Below are 17,446 nucleotides of genomic sequence, written 5' to 3'. Positions count from 1 at the left end.
TAAATAAGTGGGCATGAAATGTTTATTTTCATTGAAAGTATGTTATTACTTGAGAAATAAGAAATAGTAGAGTCCCCTTAATTTCACCTCTGGCTTGTGTCGGATTTCTGTTGGTGTTTATTGCCAACTTGCCAAATGTAAATGGACATTAAATATTGATTTGGGTCAAAATTGCTTCATTAGCTTACTTATCGTGAACATATTTGACATGTTTTTGTTTCAGTTAACAAAAAGGTTTTCATTTAGTTTTTATTAACAATAATAATACTGGCATGCGTCACTGAATGTAGGTGTCTTTGATGTAATTAAATGAGTGTCACCCACCTGCCTGCGGCCCTCCCATGGGGAGATTACTTGTGTTTAATTTCACAGATGCAGGAGGGCCAGGGTAAGAATGATTAAGTGAGAGAGAAGTAAGATGGGCTCTGCTATAAATGTGTCAGTGTGGATGTTAATTTTGTTGCACTGATGAAGATGGGACAGGCTTCAACCTTACCCTGCAGAAAAGGTGGTACCTATGTCACCGAGCTTTACGAATGGTTCAGGTAAGTTTGCAAATTTTTAACTTGGTAGATATTCAGTCTTTAGGGGAGCTCCCATGTTATCAGGATGCTTTTTTCTGAAAAATAGCTCACGGTACACTACTTGCAGGGACATCCTCCTATTCTTGGTACTACTTATATGAGATAATAGGCCTATATAGCAATTAAAAATGGCAGGATGGGTCATCACATCAAGATTTCTTTTTTAATTGTAGGCTTTAAAATGCAGACTAGGAGTATAAAACCATAAGAACTCTATGTGCAATAAGTAGGTTATCTGTTTGTTGAATTTCTTTACTTTGACTTTTTACTGTTGCCAACATTATTCCTGTTACATTTCCTGTTGTGACGTACATGATAAGACAATTACTCTCGATTGGATTTTTATTTCATTTTTATCATTGTGCATAATTTAGCTGTGCTTTATAAAACACACAACAATAGCACACACTATATGATAGCACGCAAGGTCTTCAATAAGGATTTGAAGTGTTTGGAATTTGTACTATTCTTTTACCTTGGATGTGGATGGATTCTAGGAATATACCGACACAATTTTCGGTAGCCAAGTGCTCTTTGCCCTCACATGCGTGGGACAAATATGTTTTTCAGAACAACATTTTATGATGGTTTCAAATGTGGACCCACCCCCCAAAAAATATTTGGATGCTTTCTGGTTGTTAAATTGAGTGGAATATGTTTATAGAACTAACTTCATACATCCACCAAAACTACCTTGGGATGTATAATTGCAGAAATTGCTGAGAAAAAGTGTAGTTAGGAAAAGCCTTCATTATCATTTATTAGCAGATTCCACTTGGTATTGTTTTGTCATCTAATGCAATTAAATTCATTTTTTTATTATTATTTTTGATCCCCTTTGCTCTCAATTTGGAATGCCCAATTCCCACTACTTAGTAGGTCCTCTTGGTGGTGCGGTTACTCACCTCAATCCGGGTGGCGGTGGACAAGTCTCAGTTGCCTCCTCTTCTGAGATAGTCAATCTGCGCATCTTATCACGTGGCTCATTGTGCATGACACCGCGGAGACTCAAAGCATGTGGAGGCACATGCTACTGTCCGTGATCCACAAACAACTTACCACGTCCCCCACTGAGGGCGAGAACCACTAATTGTGACCATGAGGAGGTTACCCCATGTGACTCTTCCCTCCCTATAGCAACCGGGCCAATTTAGTTGCTTAGGAGGTCTGGCTGGAGTCACTCAGCACGACCTGGATTCGAACTCGCGACTCCAGATGTGGTAGACAGCGTCGATGCTCGCTGTGCTACCCAGGAGCCCCAATTAAATTAATGTTTAAGTTTGGCATAAGTGGACGTTATGTAGGCTATACTTTATGTATTTTTATAATTAACCCTAAAAACTGATTCAGCAGGGCCGCAGAAATCTGGACCACCTGACTGAATATTACTTTCTTTTTACATTATTTGATAATTATTTATATTTATTTATAAACTTTATTGCTCATAATTTATGTAAATCCATTTTACTGTGCAAGTCTTTTTTTTATTATTATTATTATTATTATTTAAACCACTCCTAAGGCCCTACACAATAACAGCATGACATAGCTGGGGCAATCAGAACAGTGAAGAGTGCAATTTGGCCCCCCAGTATATTACTACACTAACCCCAAGGTTAACCTTTAGTTCAATCCTAAACTTTCTGTGGAACTATTACAGGGAAAAGAATATTCTTATCTTCTTAGTTTAATGTCATCAAAAAAACATGTATAATAATGAGATAGAAGACAATTAGAAACTGGCACACTGATTTATGCATTTACAAATTATAGCGCATATATTTAGCCAAATAATCTATAGATCAGTTGTTTAGGATCTAAAAATGGCTATAAAATAATCTGTAGCCTAAAACTAGACTTCAGATAAAAAAACATGTAATTATATTTATCCACTTCTATTTCTCTTTCCCCATCTGACAGGAAATTCTTGAACGAGTGTCCCAGTGGGCTGATCACCCTCCATGAGTTCAGACGTCACTTCTGTAATGGAACCGTGGGAAAAGAGTCAGCGGAGTATGCAGAGCAGATATTCCGGACACTAGATAACAATGGGGTATTACAGAGCTCAAAAACTACAGAAGCTTTGAGGCCTAACACATGTGATGGTTTAAGCCTGATGTTTGAAATAGAAACAATTTTCACACAACCGTTACGACTTATATTTAAGGCATGTCAACTTAAAAAGGGAGGAGCCATAGCACTGTTACTCCTTACATGCACTGTGGTCTGTGCAGATTAAAACAGATGTAATTTTTATTCATTTGACAGTTAGCTCTTTACATATACAGTATGTGACACAAGTGAAATTATCCTAAAGGAGTGATAATGGAATTAAATATCTAATAAGAATCATATAAGATTCTTTAAAATTTCATTGAAATTCTAGAAAAATGATTGAAAAATGGGAAATTCCGCTATAGGATAAAATGCTTAATATTTCATCCCTTTAAATATTAGTTCCAAATTATGATAAAAATTCCATTAGCAGACCTTTAGGATATTTTAAATAGTTATAAAGGGTGTGACATGATTACGTGCCATTTAACAGGATGGAGTTGTGGACTTCAGAGAATATGTGACGGCTATCAGCATGTTGATTGAGGGCTCTTCAGTGGAGAAGCTTCGTTGGTCCTTCAAACTCTTTGACAAAGACAAAGATGGAGCCATCACTCGGTCTGAGATGCTTGAAATCATGCAGGTATATAACTAAACTTAAGAACAGTATTCCTTGCTATTTTGTTTTTTGTTTTATGAGCAGATTCTAGATTCAATGAAAAAGTGAAATGCAATGCTCCACTAGAGGGCAATATATAATCAGAATTTGTGGTGTGTCTGACCTTTTCTCAGGCAGTGTACAAGATGAGTGTAGCTGCCTCACTGACCAAGCGTGATCCACTGACTGCCGAAGAGTGCACCAACAGGATATTTGTACGGCTGGACAAAGATAACAATGGTAAGCTACATGATATCAGACTCCTCATTTAACTTACAAAAGTCATTTCACCCACTCTTGAGAATAATAGTACTACACTAGCAGCAAGTGACCAGTTATGAAAAAGACTGATGGTGAATCTGCTTATGTCATTCTTTTCTGTTCTCTATAGCCATAATCAGTCAAGAGGAATTCATTGAAGGCGCACTGAATGATGAATGGATCAGAGAGATGTTGGAGTGTGATCCAAACACAGTGAAGGTGGAGAGGCCTCTCAAAGGCCATGCAGTACTCTAAAAATTTAGGCTTCTTTGGATACAGCATAAAGTAGGGTACAACGGGTCTAAAGGCTCCACGGGGTAAAAGGCTCCTTTGATTTGATTTTTTCCCAAAACACTAAACCACAGCACTTTCCTTAACACTTGTTTGTCACTATACACTGCAAAATATTCCTGATCCATGAGATCTTTGCGTGTAATGTTTAAAGTTTGATTTTGTGGCAATTTGATCTAGTTTTTTATATTTTTTAAAACGTTAATGCAAATGTATGTAGTTAATGAAAATCCCTGAAATTAACACATTTCTTTTGAAACAAAATACTTATTTGTCATTTTCAGTTTTAAGGTCTTTCAAATCAAAAATGTTTCAATAACTGTCCAATAAGTGAAAGATATTCTTTGGGGTAAATATCCCCATTGTTGCAGTGGCTAAAGCCCCCTATTAAACAAAAAAAAATTTTTTAATAGATTTATTTTGAAACATTTTCAAGGTGGGCTCAAGATGACTCATCCAATCATAATAGAGATTAGTTTGTTTATAGAATACTTGAGATATAATAAGATCCCAAATATGTTTGAAATTATCAGGAAATGGTTGACTTTTTTCTGAAGTATGTATTTTGAGTAAGCATCATCTAAATGTGTCACTCAAAGAAGCATTTTGGTGTCTCAAAATTATTTGCATTAGTTGACAAATTTGCACTATAACTATTCCCCTGTATCTACACTTTATACCCACTTTATACCCTTAGGGGCTTTTACCCCAATTGTGGTGTAAAAGTCTCCCTCACCACATTTAAAAAAAAAGAATTTTAATCGAAAAAACCTTCCGTTATTAGTTCTTTTCACACAAATGATGTTGCTCCATTAATATTCAATATAATAATTATTGTTTTATTTTTTTTTTACCTTGATACATTTTGTTACCAGAAAAAAGCAAGGGGTGCCTTCAGCCCAGTTGTACCCTATATCACGACGATTAGATTCTGCAGCATATATTCTGGTGGGACTTTTTAAGAAAACTCAAAGATGTCTAGATGTTAAAAAGATGTTAAAGAAGTTAATCTCTGCTTGAATTAGATGTAGAGTTATACATTGACACTGTCAAATCTGATTTGTACTCCTGATGTCTTGTGAAATCAGATATGCAGATCCCTAATACTAAACTGAACATGGCTAGAATGATTATTTAGTATCTTTTTATTTAGCCTCATGAGAATTTTCTAATCATAATTTGCTTTTAAACTTTTATGCAATATTGTAAATGCACATTGCTAAAATACAAAGTCTGAATTGCTGAATATTTACCTACTTTGTTATATTAAGTTAGGTTACATTATTTTATGTTAAGTTTATTAATCAGTATTAGTTTTGCCTTACAAAATGTATTGTGGGATTAAAACATTTATTACAACTTTATAAACATGATAAACAATATTACCTTCACTCTCTCTTTACACTCAATAATATTATAACCTATTTTTAAGGCGTACACATTTCAGTTTCATAAAATCCCATCAAATTGAACTGTATAATGTTTAACAAAATATAATTAATACAAATTATTAAAGATTACTTAAATTAATTTGAATTCTGTTTTGAATATGAAATGTGTAAATCTTAAAGTTATTATTTATTTATTTGAGTGTCACAAAACAAACTAAAATAACAAACTGGATTCTTGCTGGATTCATACCTTACATGAGCACGGCTGTGATTCGGCCGCAGATAATCAGAGCCTTGTTGATTTAGGGCCAAACAGCATGATTGTGAGTGTGATATTGCTAACAGTTCAAAGAACAAGTAAATAAAGAAATGATGAAAAACGAAGGACTGTCACAAAAAATACATTTGTACATGGAACTACTTTCTTATGCCAAGGATCAGGATCTGCCATTGCTAGTTAGATATATGACCACAAACCTCTATTACTAATTGAAAAATGTCACTTTAGAACTAGCAATGATGGTTTGGATGAACAAGGATGTGTGTAAGTGTGTGTGTGTGTGTGTGTGTGTGTGTTTGTGAAAAGAGAGAGAGCAATTGAGCAAATGAGAGCAATTACCTGCATCTACTGTGACTCCCAATCAGTAGTGTTGTGTTAGTCAGCTTGCTAAAGATAATAGAATTCTGGTCAAATACATCCTATAGTTCTGTGTAAAAATAGCTGTCTAAGCAGCCCGGGCAGGGGTCCCTCCTGAGTATTTTGCAGTACCTGGTGTGCAAGAGTCATTCACAATAGAAACTGTTCTCTCCTCCACCATGTTGATTATTTACATCTCCTTCCAACACGGAAACTGCCTTTGATTATGTTTTTGTTTAATCCATCTGTTATTTCTCTCAGCTGTGATAAGCCTTAATGCTGAAGTTTAACAGTATTTCCCAGCTGTAATGTAGTAGTAGTAATCCGAGCGATCATGGAGATTATGGAGTGAGAAACAATGCAGATGACTTCAAAGAATCTGCTTGCTGACTGATGTGTGCGGACTCAATTCACGTTAAACGTGACGCATAAAAATATACATTTGTCGCCACCTGCTGGCTAAAATCTTTAATGTCACAGGGAAAAATCACAAGTGGATTGACACAAACCGTAAAGCAACCGATTGCTGATGTTCTGAGACATCAGTATTCATGGAACGTGTCTTATGACTCTTGTCCTATCAGATTAAAAGGACCGGATCTAACTGTTGTACACACCGATCAGCCACAACATTAAAACCACCTGCCTATTGTGTAGGTCCCCCTTGTGCTGCCAAAACAGCGAAACCCTCATCTCAGAATAGCATTCTCAGATTATATTCTTCTCACCACAATTGTACAGAGCGGTTATCTGAGTTACCATAGACTGGATGGACCAAAAACACTGTATGTTTTTGTTTTATTTAGTTTTTGGCACCATTCTGAGTACATTCTAGAGACTGTTGCATGTGGAAATCCCAAGAGATCAGCAGTTACATAAATACTCAGACCAGCCCATCTGGCCCCAACAATCATGCCATGTTCCAAATCACTTAGATCAAATTTTTGCCCATTCTGATGGTTGATGTGAACATAAACCGAAGCTCCTGACCCGTATCTGCATGAATTTATGCACTGCACTGCTGCCACATGATTAGTCTGAATTAGAAATTGCATGGATGATTGCTGGTGCCAGGCGGGCTGGGTTGAGTATTTTAACTGCTGATCTCCTGGGATTTTCACACACAACAGTCTCTAGAATTTACTCAGAATGGTGCCAAAAACAAAACAAAACAAACAAAAACATTCAGTGAGGGGCAGTTCTGCAGCTGGAAACGCCTTGTTGATGAGAGAGGTCAACAGAGAATGGCCAGACTGGTTCAAACTGTCAGTCTATTGTAACTCAGATAACTGCTCTGTACAATTGTGGTGAGAGGGTTGGTGTTGTTTTGGCAGCATGTGGGGACCTACACAATATTAGCCAGGTGGTTTTAATGTTGTGGCTGATTGGTGTGTATATATATATATGTACTGTACTGCAGTTTAAAGTGTTTTTGTTCCGCAGCCAAAACATTGATAACATCTGCCCAAGAACATTCAGTATACAAAGAAATCCAGACAACATGAGCTGTGGAAACCCAGATGTGATCTAGGAGCAGCCTATCCCTCACAGCCTCTTTGTCATTCCCATTAAAAATCAAGGATGGCGCTAGCGTGAATAAGGACTATAGAAGCCGAAGTTGTTCAGTTGGCGTTTAACGGCATGACTAAGTTACAGCTGTTTTCTGACATCTACGAAATGACTGACTAAAGAGAATCACCACTGTTTAAAAACAAATATATTTAGAGTGCCAGAATAAAACAATAAAAAGTAAGGTCAATAAAGTGGTAAAAGGAATGTCGCATTTCTTCATTGTCTAATTTGGCGCCACCACACAGAAACTTAAAGCGCGAATTCTCCATGCAGAATGTCGATTCGCGACATGTTCTCTGTAGTCAGAGTTATTACGAATTGTACTATGGCGATGGCTTAACTTATGTATATTAATTAGATATATATGACGTAACTTGGTAACCGCCCTATGGGCTATTGCAATATCTTGAATATTAATTAGGTTGCGTTGGAATCTTCCAATGGTGAAGTCATAGTACTTCAATATTCAACGCCAAAACTACACCATAGTAGAGTATTTCCTGCCTACGACGTCCCATTTTCCCACATTCATTGTCGACATGGCGCAGCCGAGGTGGGGAAACCAACTACTGAGAGAGCAAATCTCGTAAAGGCATTAAAGACACGGAAAAGATCACAAGCATTTCTTCTTTCATACTTTAAACGCCGAACAAAGTTTGGTAAGTAATTCCAGCTATATTAATGGCAGAATAATGGATAAGTATATCTTCTGTGTGACTTTGTTGGCTTTCTAAACTTGCTTAAGTGAGAAACAACTTGTTTGTTGCTTTTTTTGTTGAAATATTCACTTCTTGTGAAAAGATGCACTACACAAATTTAGGAAAGTAAGTTATTGTATTATATGCTTAAAACTTCACAAGTTAATCCGTGAATATTAACATAGCCTTAAGGGTAAGTTATAAAGTGTATGTACAAACGAGCATGTAGTTATTTAGAAACGTATTACCAGTGTGATATTTACACGTTGTTTGTTATACCCGAAAACAAAATCAGGTATGATTTAAATTGCATCACTTTTGCTACTTTAAGGACAGCTGTGTTTGTTGAGTAGTGGTTCACACTTTCCACGTAGCCATGGAAGAACAAGAGCTGTTATGGGGTTTCCTTTACTGCATCATCATCACCTGTGATAGACAGTCTAGTGTCACTTTTTAGTTGTGGATTCTACTACAAACATGTTTGGAGTGACTAACCTATAAAAACATACATGTAACTTTGCTTTTAAAGCAGCATGTACATTTCAGAAGGGAGACTAATGTTATAAGCATGCATACAGTATGCTTTTTATAGGCAATTTTGAATATCAATAGATTCCAAGGAGCTTTTACGATTTTTCCTATTAATTGTTTGATAATGTAATTTGGATCTGAAAGTAAATCGCACATCTATGATGTGTAAACAGTGTGATGTTTTTTAGGAACTGCTTCAAAGACTTCACAGACAGGTTGAAAGACTTCTAAAAACGATGGGATGTTCTTGCTGCATGATTCTTACAGTATGTTTATATTCCAAATCCACAGCATTGAAAAAATACAGGGTATCTTTCTGGCAAAAATATAGGTTTCATCAGCCAGTCTTTACTTATTGTATAACAAAATTTTATGACAAAACTGAAGGGATGAAAAATGTTAATTGCATATTGACATGTCTTTCATTATCCCATTTTATATTTGCAAACAGATCTATACATTCACCTAAGCGGTGTGGAGTTCTTATTGTTAATGTTAGCTCTAGATAGAGTTTATGGAATGCCCCTGTTCCAAGCAGTCCTTCTCCCTTCCACATGGTTATATGATGCATCAAATTCTACATTGGTGACTTGGCTTGGTATAGTAACAATGTATTTCTGATCATTGTCAGGTGGGCATCCCTTTTGATGTTTTGAATATAAGAACAGTACGTAACAGTGTTTTATTGGCTGTGTATAAAAATAATTAGTGATGCCCCAAAATAGCTCCAAATATGTCGGAGTGGAATTATTGACACAATTCCAGTGAATGAAACAAGAAAAAAATATTTTGCTTTCCATTTCTGGTGTATCTAATAAAAACGCCTGTTGTAACTGGGGTCCTACATGCTGTGACTGCACTGAAGGCTTGTGAACATCTGTGTTCTCTAGTACTAGCACAGCACACAAACATCTCTTGTAACTCTCCCCTTGGCTCAATCACTGAAATCATGTCTGACTGCTTTGTTCCTCTATGTGAAGCCGATCATAAAACGTTGATACAGTGTCAACAGAAAATGTATAAAGAGCTCACTCATGCCATCAAACTGACAAAAACATAATGGGGCATTAGGAAACCTAAATGGTAGATCTCCTGAATTGGACCAAAAACTGACTATAATGTACCATGGTACTACCATGTATTTTTTGGGCATGCACCATGGTAATACCCCCAGTCCCATTCTTCCCGGAAGTGCACGATGAGCTGACGCGATCGTGGAGGGCACCTTTACTGCCCGGACGTGGTCCTTTTGGCTCATCCGCCCTCACTACCCTCGATGGGGGGACAGCCAAAGGTTATGCCACGATACCCCCAGGTGGACAAATCGATCACTGCTCACCTTTGTCCGCTGAGCACTACCACCTGGCGGAGTCGCCCGGTACTACCCTCCCGACCCTGTAGAGTGATGTCATCACTGACGACAAAAGTCTACAGCACTGATAGAAAGGCCGCTTCTGCCCTTCACGCCATGGCCCTTCTCCAGGTCCATCAGGCCAAGGCTCTGAAAGAGCTACTCGTTCTGATCCCAGTGTGCTACAAGAACTGCGCTTGGCTACTGAACTTGCTCTCCGAGCGACTACGGTCACCGCGCACGCACTCGGGCAGACGATGTCCACGCTTGTGGTCCATGAGCACCACCTGTGGCTGAATCTGGTCGAGATGAGGGATGCGGACAAGGCACGCTTCCTGAATGCCCCCATTTCTTAGGTCGGCCTCGTAGCCGTCACTGTTGAGGACTTCGCCCAGCAGTTCTTGGCGGTGAAACAGCAGACGTAGACGATCCAGCACATCTTGCTCCAGGCCCAGTTCTTGGCCCCAGCGTAGAGCCCCCCCCCAGGAGAGGGACTCCCCCTGCTTCTCGGCCGGCAGCGAAGACCCCCAAGAGGGTTTCTAAGTGCCCTTGAGATGGGCGACCAGAGGATAGAGATGCCTGAAGAAAGGCCGGAGCTGGTGAACAGACCACTCCTTCCCCAGGTGGAGGGCCGGGAGGTAAATCCTTTGTTTCCTTCTTTTTTGTTTGCCACACCCTGTTTGGGCTGTGGCACCCACATTTAAAAAAATGAGCAGTGTCCTCCCTCGGGTCACAGTGCCGGTGCTCACGGTCGCCGCCCCGCCACCACTGTACACCGGGTGCCGGCAGTTTGAGCATCATAGATGCGGCCCCCTCACTGCACCACACAAACCACAAGGTAGATGAATCCTGCGCTCTTTCTCCCATGTGTGTTCCCGACTTTTGAACCCTGGATGCTCTCCCTCCTAGCCCTCTGACTCATGAATTCAGCTGAGGAATCTGTAGTCAGACCCAGTATGTGTGCTAACAGGCCCTTTACTGGGGGTAAGTGCTCCACAGGTCTCGGCTACCCTAGTGGCCTCCTGTGTGTATTTTCCATGAGGCGGTCTCCCTTATCTGTTTCGGTAGACCCGCGTCTCCCTTGTTAGAGTCTCCTCTGCCCGGCTGCTGTGCTTGTAGAAAACTCCTCCCCCACGAAGGGTCGGACCTACCACCAAACCTCTCCCATGTGTGGCCCGGTGGGCCCATATGACGTGTCCGGCACTTTCATACCCTCTCCGCAAGAAGGGCAGAGTGTGGCTTCCGCGGGGTCTTTTCTCCCTGAAAGAATTGGAACAGAAAAGAACGCCTTCCCTGGTGCATTTTATGAGCATTTAGGGCCCCAGCCGATTCTAATTTCTAAGTGGAGAGAAAGACTTTGAGAGAAAATGCCATGGCTGGAGCGGCCTGCTCCCATACTGGACACGTCTCCTTCCCCCACCTCAGGGCTATGGGGAAAGCACCTGACATTTTCTCTGGGGAGGCTCCGTGTAGCCTGAATGCATCTGTTCTTACTCTCGTAGTATCTTGCCTACACCTGTATCGACAGTTCACATGACCGTTCAGCCTTTGTGGCATTTCATGTAGGGACCCCTAGTGTCACTATTCGACACAAGTGAGTGACAGAAAGGGAACATCTCTGTAACTGTCGTAACATCCTGATGGAGGGAATGAGATGTTGTGTCCCTCTTGCCACCGGCTGAACTGTACCGCTGTAATGTCCGGGACCTTGTCTCGGCTCGTCAGTGCAAAACTTGAATGAATCTGCATTCCGATCTCCCTTTTATATCTATATGTCAGGGGAAGTGGGATGCAAGTTCAACTCGCTAATTTTTCGTTGGCCTTTTCTCATAGATCTGAAGGTGGATCGGGCTCCCAAGAGTGACCCCTAGTGTCACTATTCGACACAACGTCTTGTTCCCTCCATTAGGGAACGGAGGTTACAACAGTAACCGAGACGTTTTCAGTTACCAATAGTAGAGTTGGCGGAGAACTTCACCTGGTCCCTCAACACCAGCTCTATCACCAAGGAAGACCAGCAGCGTCTCTACTTTCTTCGAAGGCTGAGGAAAGCACATCTCCCACCCCCCATCCTCAATACATTCTATAGAGGGACTGTTGAGAGCATCCTGAGCAGCTGCATCACTGCCTGGTTTGGGACTTGCACCGTTTCGGACTGCAAAGTTCTGCAGAGGATAGTGAGGACAGCTGAGAAGATCATCGGGGTCTCTTCCCTCCATCAAAGACATTTACAAAAAACACTGTATCCGCAAAGCAACCAGCATTGTGGACGACCCCACACACCCCTCACACAAACTCTTTTCCCTCCTGCCATCTAGCACGAGGTACCGAAGCATTCTGGCCCACACGGCCAGACTGTGTAATAGCTTCTTCCCCCAAGCCATCAGACTCCTTAATACTCAGAGGCTGGTTTGACACACACACACACACACACACACACACACACACACGTACACACGTACACACGTGTCCTGAGTTGCACTTTAATTACTGTCACTTTATAACTGTCTGCTACCTCAATAACTGCTATGTGCATAGAACAATATCTCATAGTATGTTTTGTTTACTTTTTTAGAAACTGTCATCTTTTTGCACTACTGTGTACTGGTCAGTGCTGCACTTTCTCTCACTGTGCCTGTTGTCCTGTTCATTGTCAGAAATATCTTGTACTCTCCCGTACTTTTTGCACATGAGCATGTGCATTTTATATAGGTATATAGGTATTTTATAGAGGTATTTTATTTAGTTGTGTAGTCTCATGTGGTCCTTTGTTTGTCCTATGTTGTTTTTATGTAGCACCATGGTCCTGGAGGAACGTTGTCTCATTTCGCTGTGTACTGTACTAACTGTATATGGTTGAAACGACAATAAAAACCACTTGACTTGACTAATAATAGTTCAATATTCACAGTCAACCATTATTAACCCCTGAATGAAAGTATCCAATAACAGGACAGTTATTGAGATTAAGCGAGTAGTATTCGGCTGGTCATGTGATCCTAACATGGCATCCCCCATGAGTTTACCCTCTCCATGCTTTAATAAAACAGCTTTTAATAATTTTACTGATATGACTAGAGTCTTCATCTCACGTGAGTGCACATTATTTTATACATACATTTCAAAATGACTATTCATTACATTAAGAGTGAAACTTTTTTACTGATGAAAAAGTGCACAAGTTAACTTTCATTAAACCTGGAACATTTGTTTAATAAAATTAGTTGGTGATCAAAAAGATTTAAAGAAACATCTTGGTTATGTATGTTACTGCAGTCCCCTGAAATGAAGGGAACAATACAATGCGTCATGCTGACACATATGGGGAAATTCCTTTTCTGACAACCTAGTTGAAACCCTTCTGCAATAACACCAATTCTAAGATTGGCCATGGTGTTTAAGCCCCGCCCTTTTAGGCGTGAAGCTGTTTGGTATATAAGCGGGTGCACAAACAAAATTTCTCAGGATTTTCTGACTGAGAGACAAATAGTGCATCGCTCGCACCTAAAAAAAAACTTTGAGTCTGTTGTGTAGCCAGCTTACGCAATGTCTCGTTCCCTTCATCTCATGGAACCAAGGTTACATACGTAACCAAGACGTTCCCTTACGATTCAGGTCACTTGACATTGCGTCATGCTGGTGCATATGGGAAACAGAGTCCCATCACGCTGCACTACATGACTTAACCCTCCCAGAGAGTGTTGCCGAAGCATAATGCTCGAAAGAACATGACGTCGACTTGCAGGACGCGACCGTCATGAGCATGCTGCGAGTGTATAACCCTCATGGTGAGCCAGGAGGGGAGCACTTAGAATGCATATATGAAATATAGTCATGTAGTATGAATTATCCCCTTAAAGAAGCGAGTCAGGAAGGACGTTTTATTTATAATGAAAGTGCCTTTATGACTTTATGGGAATTTCAATTGCCTGAACGCAGGCGGGGGGAGCCCTTACTTAAAAAGGGGGCATACGTTAATTTTTTAAAATGGCAAAAGCTCTAATCAGAGAGGACAACCTAAGAAGAGTGCCTGAAGAGTTACGTCTAGGTTGTAAAACCTTGCAAATGTGTTTGGAGAAGACCAACCTGCTGCAAAACATCTGTCATCTGCCCCGTGAGCGCTTTTAGAACCAAAGTTAGGTCCCAAGTCAGGACTGTAGACGGGCTCCCTTGTGGAACTTTGATTAAATCATGTTTGCCTATAGAGGTGCCGGCTTCAGGTGCATGAAACGCAGAGATAGTTGCTACATAGACTTTAAGTGTTGACTGAGTGAGCACTGCGTCCTATTGCTCTTGAAGAAATGTACGAATTTCAGGTACGGGGCAGTTCACTGGGTCTTTGCTGCGTAAAAAGCACCAATTAGTGTACACATTCCATTTCAGTGTGTAAAGGCAGCTAGTAGATGGCCACACATGCAGGTTCAACAGCTTGGGCTGGGGTTGCCAGATTGTGCCCTGCGCTTGAGAGAGGAGATTTCTCCTCAGCATTATTTCTCATGGAGGTCCGTCCAGAATCTCTATCATTTCTGGAAACCGGGGCCACATAAGCCCAACCAATAGAATAATTTCCATGTCATCTCGGACTTCGCATAGGATAGAGTGAAGGAGGCACAGGGAGTAATGCGTATTTGCATTTCGCAGGCCATTTGTGGGCCATTGTGTACACTCCTAGCGGAGCTTGGGACTTGGAGTACCAGAGGGGACAGTGGGCATTCTCCGCAGAGGCAAACAGTTAAATCTCCGCTTTGCCGAATATTTCCCAAATCCTCAGGACAGTCTGTGGATGAAGTCTCCATTCGCCGGGCATTGCTCCTTGGCATGATAACAGGTTTGCACTGCAATTCAGATGGCCTGGGACATATGTCTCCTGCAGGGAGAGGAGATGGCACTCACTCCACAGGAGGTGAAGTCAGTCTCATCAACGGCAGGGAATGAATTCTGCCCTGGCTGTTTATGTACACCACAACTGTTGTGTTGTCCGAATGAATCAGAACATAATTCACTATTTCGGATTGAAAAGCCTTCAAGGCTAGGAAAACATCCAACAGCTCCAGGCGGTTGAAGTGCCATGCCCTCCAGTTTCAGAGGAGCGAGTGCCACATTGATGCACTTTGTAAAAGTTCGAGGAGCCAGGGACAATCCGAAGGGCAAGACTTTGAATTGATACACAGTTCCTTCAAACCTGAATCTCAAAAGAATACTGTGATGTGGTACAATTTGTCTTTCAGATCTATTGACGGAAACTAATCGTGTGGGCAGACTTGTGATGAGATCCGTTTCTGAGTAATCAATTTGAATGGTGCTTTGCAAGTGCGGAATTAAAATGTCTCGGATCATAAATCAGCCGAAGCCTGCCATCTTTCTTTGTGAGACAAGTGACAAGGGAACGACCTCCGTGGTTGTGAGCACAGACAGTGACAGGAACAACCTCCATGATCATGGGCACTTGCAATGACGGGGAAGGAGAAACGACCTCCATGGCCGCGGGCACAGACAGTGACAAGGGAACGACTTCCGTGGTCGTGGGCACTGGCAGTGACAGGGAAACAACCTTTGTGGTCGTGGGCACAGGCAGGGAACAGGAAACAACCTCTGTGGTCGTGGGCACATATAGTGACAAGGGAACGACCTACGTGGTCATTGGCACTGGTAGTGACAGGGAAACAACCTTTGTGGGCACAGACAGTGACGAGGGAACGACCTCCATTGTCGTGGGCACTAGCAATGACAAGGTAACGACCTCTGTGGTTGTAAGGACAGGCAGGGAAGGGGAAACAGCCTCCGTGGCCGTGAACGCTGACAGCTGCAACTGGGGAAGGCCTCCGTGGCAATGAGCACTAACAGAGACTGGGGAATTCATACACACAAGTTAAAGAGTGCGTACGCACAGTCAAGAGTATCAAGACGGTGTGAAAATATTTACGGCAAGTTTATTTTTATAAATTCCGATATATTCATGGGACATTGCTTACACACATTTCAAGAGGCTGAATCATCCCTCTGAACGAGCGAAGTGCCTTGAGAATCATGGTCTCACAGTGAGTGCAGTTTGTGTCCATGAGAGCTGCCTCGGCGTGGGCATGACCCAGACAGCGAACGCAGCTCTCATTTTTATCTGACGGTGGGATGTGCCCTTCGCATAAGGAACACAACATATTTAAACTGACATGAACGCGTAAGAAGATCTTTTATATATACAGATACTGGTATCGGAATCGGGTCTGATACTGTGCTCGTGTACTCGTACTCCTAAAAATGCTCCAATACCAAAAACCGATACCATCTGATATACGAATGTCATTACGTAAATATTCAGTGCACGGATTAAAATCATGTCATGTCCTAGTGAGTTTATTTGACAGCAAAAGCTACAATTTAATGAGATAAATAGATAGTATGCATGTGCAGCGAGTGCTTGTAAATGTGTGCAGCCAGTGTTGTGCTGACATAGAGACACAAGATTCTCATACTTTTAGAGATCCTTGACTCATACTAGAGGTCTGCAAACCAACCCAGGCTCGATGGGACCTGAGATCCCAATGGGTTTTGGGCCCGGGTTGTAGAGGTTTTCCTTTGTCTGTGGTTTAAAAAATATATACTTTTCTATGGTTGACAGCAGGCTGTTTGTGCACATGCATCAACGCTCTTCATTTTCCACATGTTGATAGATCCAAAACCAAAATCTTGATTTCCAATGGCTCAGTGTAGAAATATGAGCTTCACAAAGAGAGTGTGTTATCGCCTTTCTCTGGCTGGAGGCCACAGTGTTCCAGCCATGAGAAGAAATTCCATCCATGCAAAAATCTGCAATGCAAAGCAACCTGCACTTAGCTTGAGTGCAAGTTGTGTGTTTGTTAACTTGCAACAAAATGTTTCCACATTGACAGAGGAAATGCAGTGAGTTCTTGGTGGCTGCGTTGCACACTCTGAATAGTGTTATTAATGTAGATGGACAGAATTATCTAGAAATGCTGAGTGCAATGGCAGCAGGACACATCTTTGACTTGCCATTTAGCAGTGTGAACATGCATGACAGATGTTATGTTTGGAAAACACAGCTTTTCTAGACACAACATGATTCTCTCTACAAGGGTTGATAAGTTATTTACATACATTTGAAGTAACAGATTGAAACTCTCCAGAATATTTTGACTATCTTGAATGGTTTAGGTAGGACTCATGTATCACATATACATCTATGTTGAGAAACTGAAGCATGCTTTGAAGCATCGTTTCAACCTGATTTTTGGCTGCAAATATCTTAAAACCAGAACCCAGCTTAATTTCTAACATTCATGAAATGCATGAGTTTCAGAGTAGATGTAGGGTTGCAAATGTGGTACACAGAAGAGGTGTACAAGCATAGCTATTATGATTTGTATTTATTTATTGCGTATCATCATAGCCAGAATACTTC

At 41.0% G+C, this 17,446-nt stretch overlaps 2 protein-coding genes across 5 annotated transcripts in view; both read left to right on the top strand.

The window, feature by feature from the left end:
- Positions 1-421: 421 nt before the first annotated feature.
- si:ch211-245j22.3 (uncharacterized protein LOC563798 homolog) lies at positions 422-4,012 on the top strand. Its single transcript, XM_052096773.1, has 5 exons — positions 422-545; positions 2,505-2,637; positions 3,133-3,282; positions 3,432-3,537; positions 3,689-4,012. The coding sequence occupies exons 1-5, from the start codon at positions 469-471 to the stop codon at positions 3,811-3,813; spliced, it is 591 nt and encodes a 196-aa protein (XP_051952733.1). The 5' UTR covers positions 422-468; the 3' UTR covers positions 3,814-4,012.
- Positions 4,013-7,972: 3,960 nt separating this feature from the next.
- Positions 7,973-17,446, top strand: part of ppfibp1b (PPFIA binding protein 1b) — a 51,107-nt gene continuing 41,633 nt past the window's right edge. For all 4 annotated transcript variants that reach the window (XM_052096767.1, XM_052096766.1, XM_052096765.1 and 1 more), the window contains exon 1: positions 7,973-8,108. The gene's annotated coding sequence lies outside the window, so the exon portion shown is untranslated. The remainder of the gene's footprint in view (positions 8,109-17,446) is intronic.

Source organism: Xyrauchen texanus, chromosome 29, assembly GCF_025860055.1.
Source record: "Xyrauchen texanus isolate HMW12.3.18 chromosome 29, RBS_HiC_50CHRs, whole genome shotgun sequence".
NCBI classification, from domain to species: domain Eukaryota; kingdom Metazoa; phylum Chordata; class Actinopteri; order Cypriniformes; family Catostomidae; genus Xyrauchen; species Xyrauchen texanus.
Note: the sequence above shows the minus strand (reverse complement) of the source record. Positions and strands in the feature narration are given on the sequence as shown.

Coding starts and splice junctions, on each gene's coding strand:
- si:ch211-245j22.3 (XM_052096773.1), top strand. CDS start 469: ATGAAGATGGGACAGGCTTCAACCTTACCCTGCAGAAAAGGTGGTACC. Junction 3,283..3,431: donor AGATGCTTGAAATCATGCAG/GTATATAACTAA, acceptor ACCTTTTCTCAG/GCAGTGTACAAGATGAGTGT. Junction 3,538..3,688: donor GCTGGACAAAGATAACAATG/GTAAGCTACATG, acceptor TGTTCTCTATAG/CCATAATCAGTCAAGAGGAA.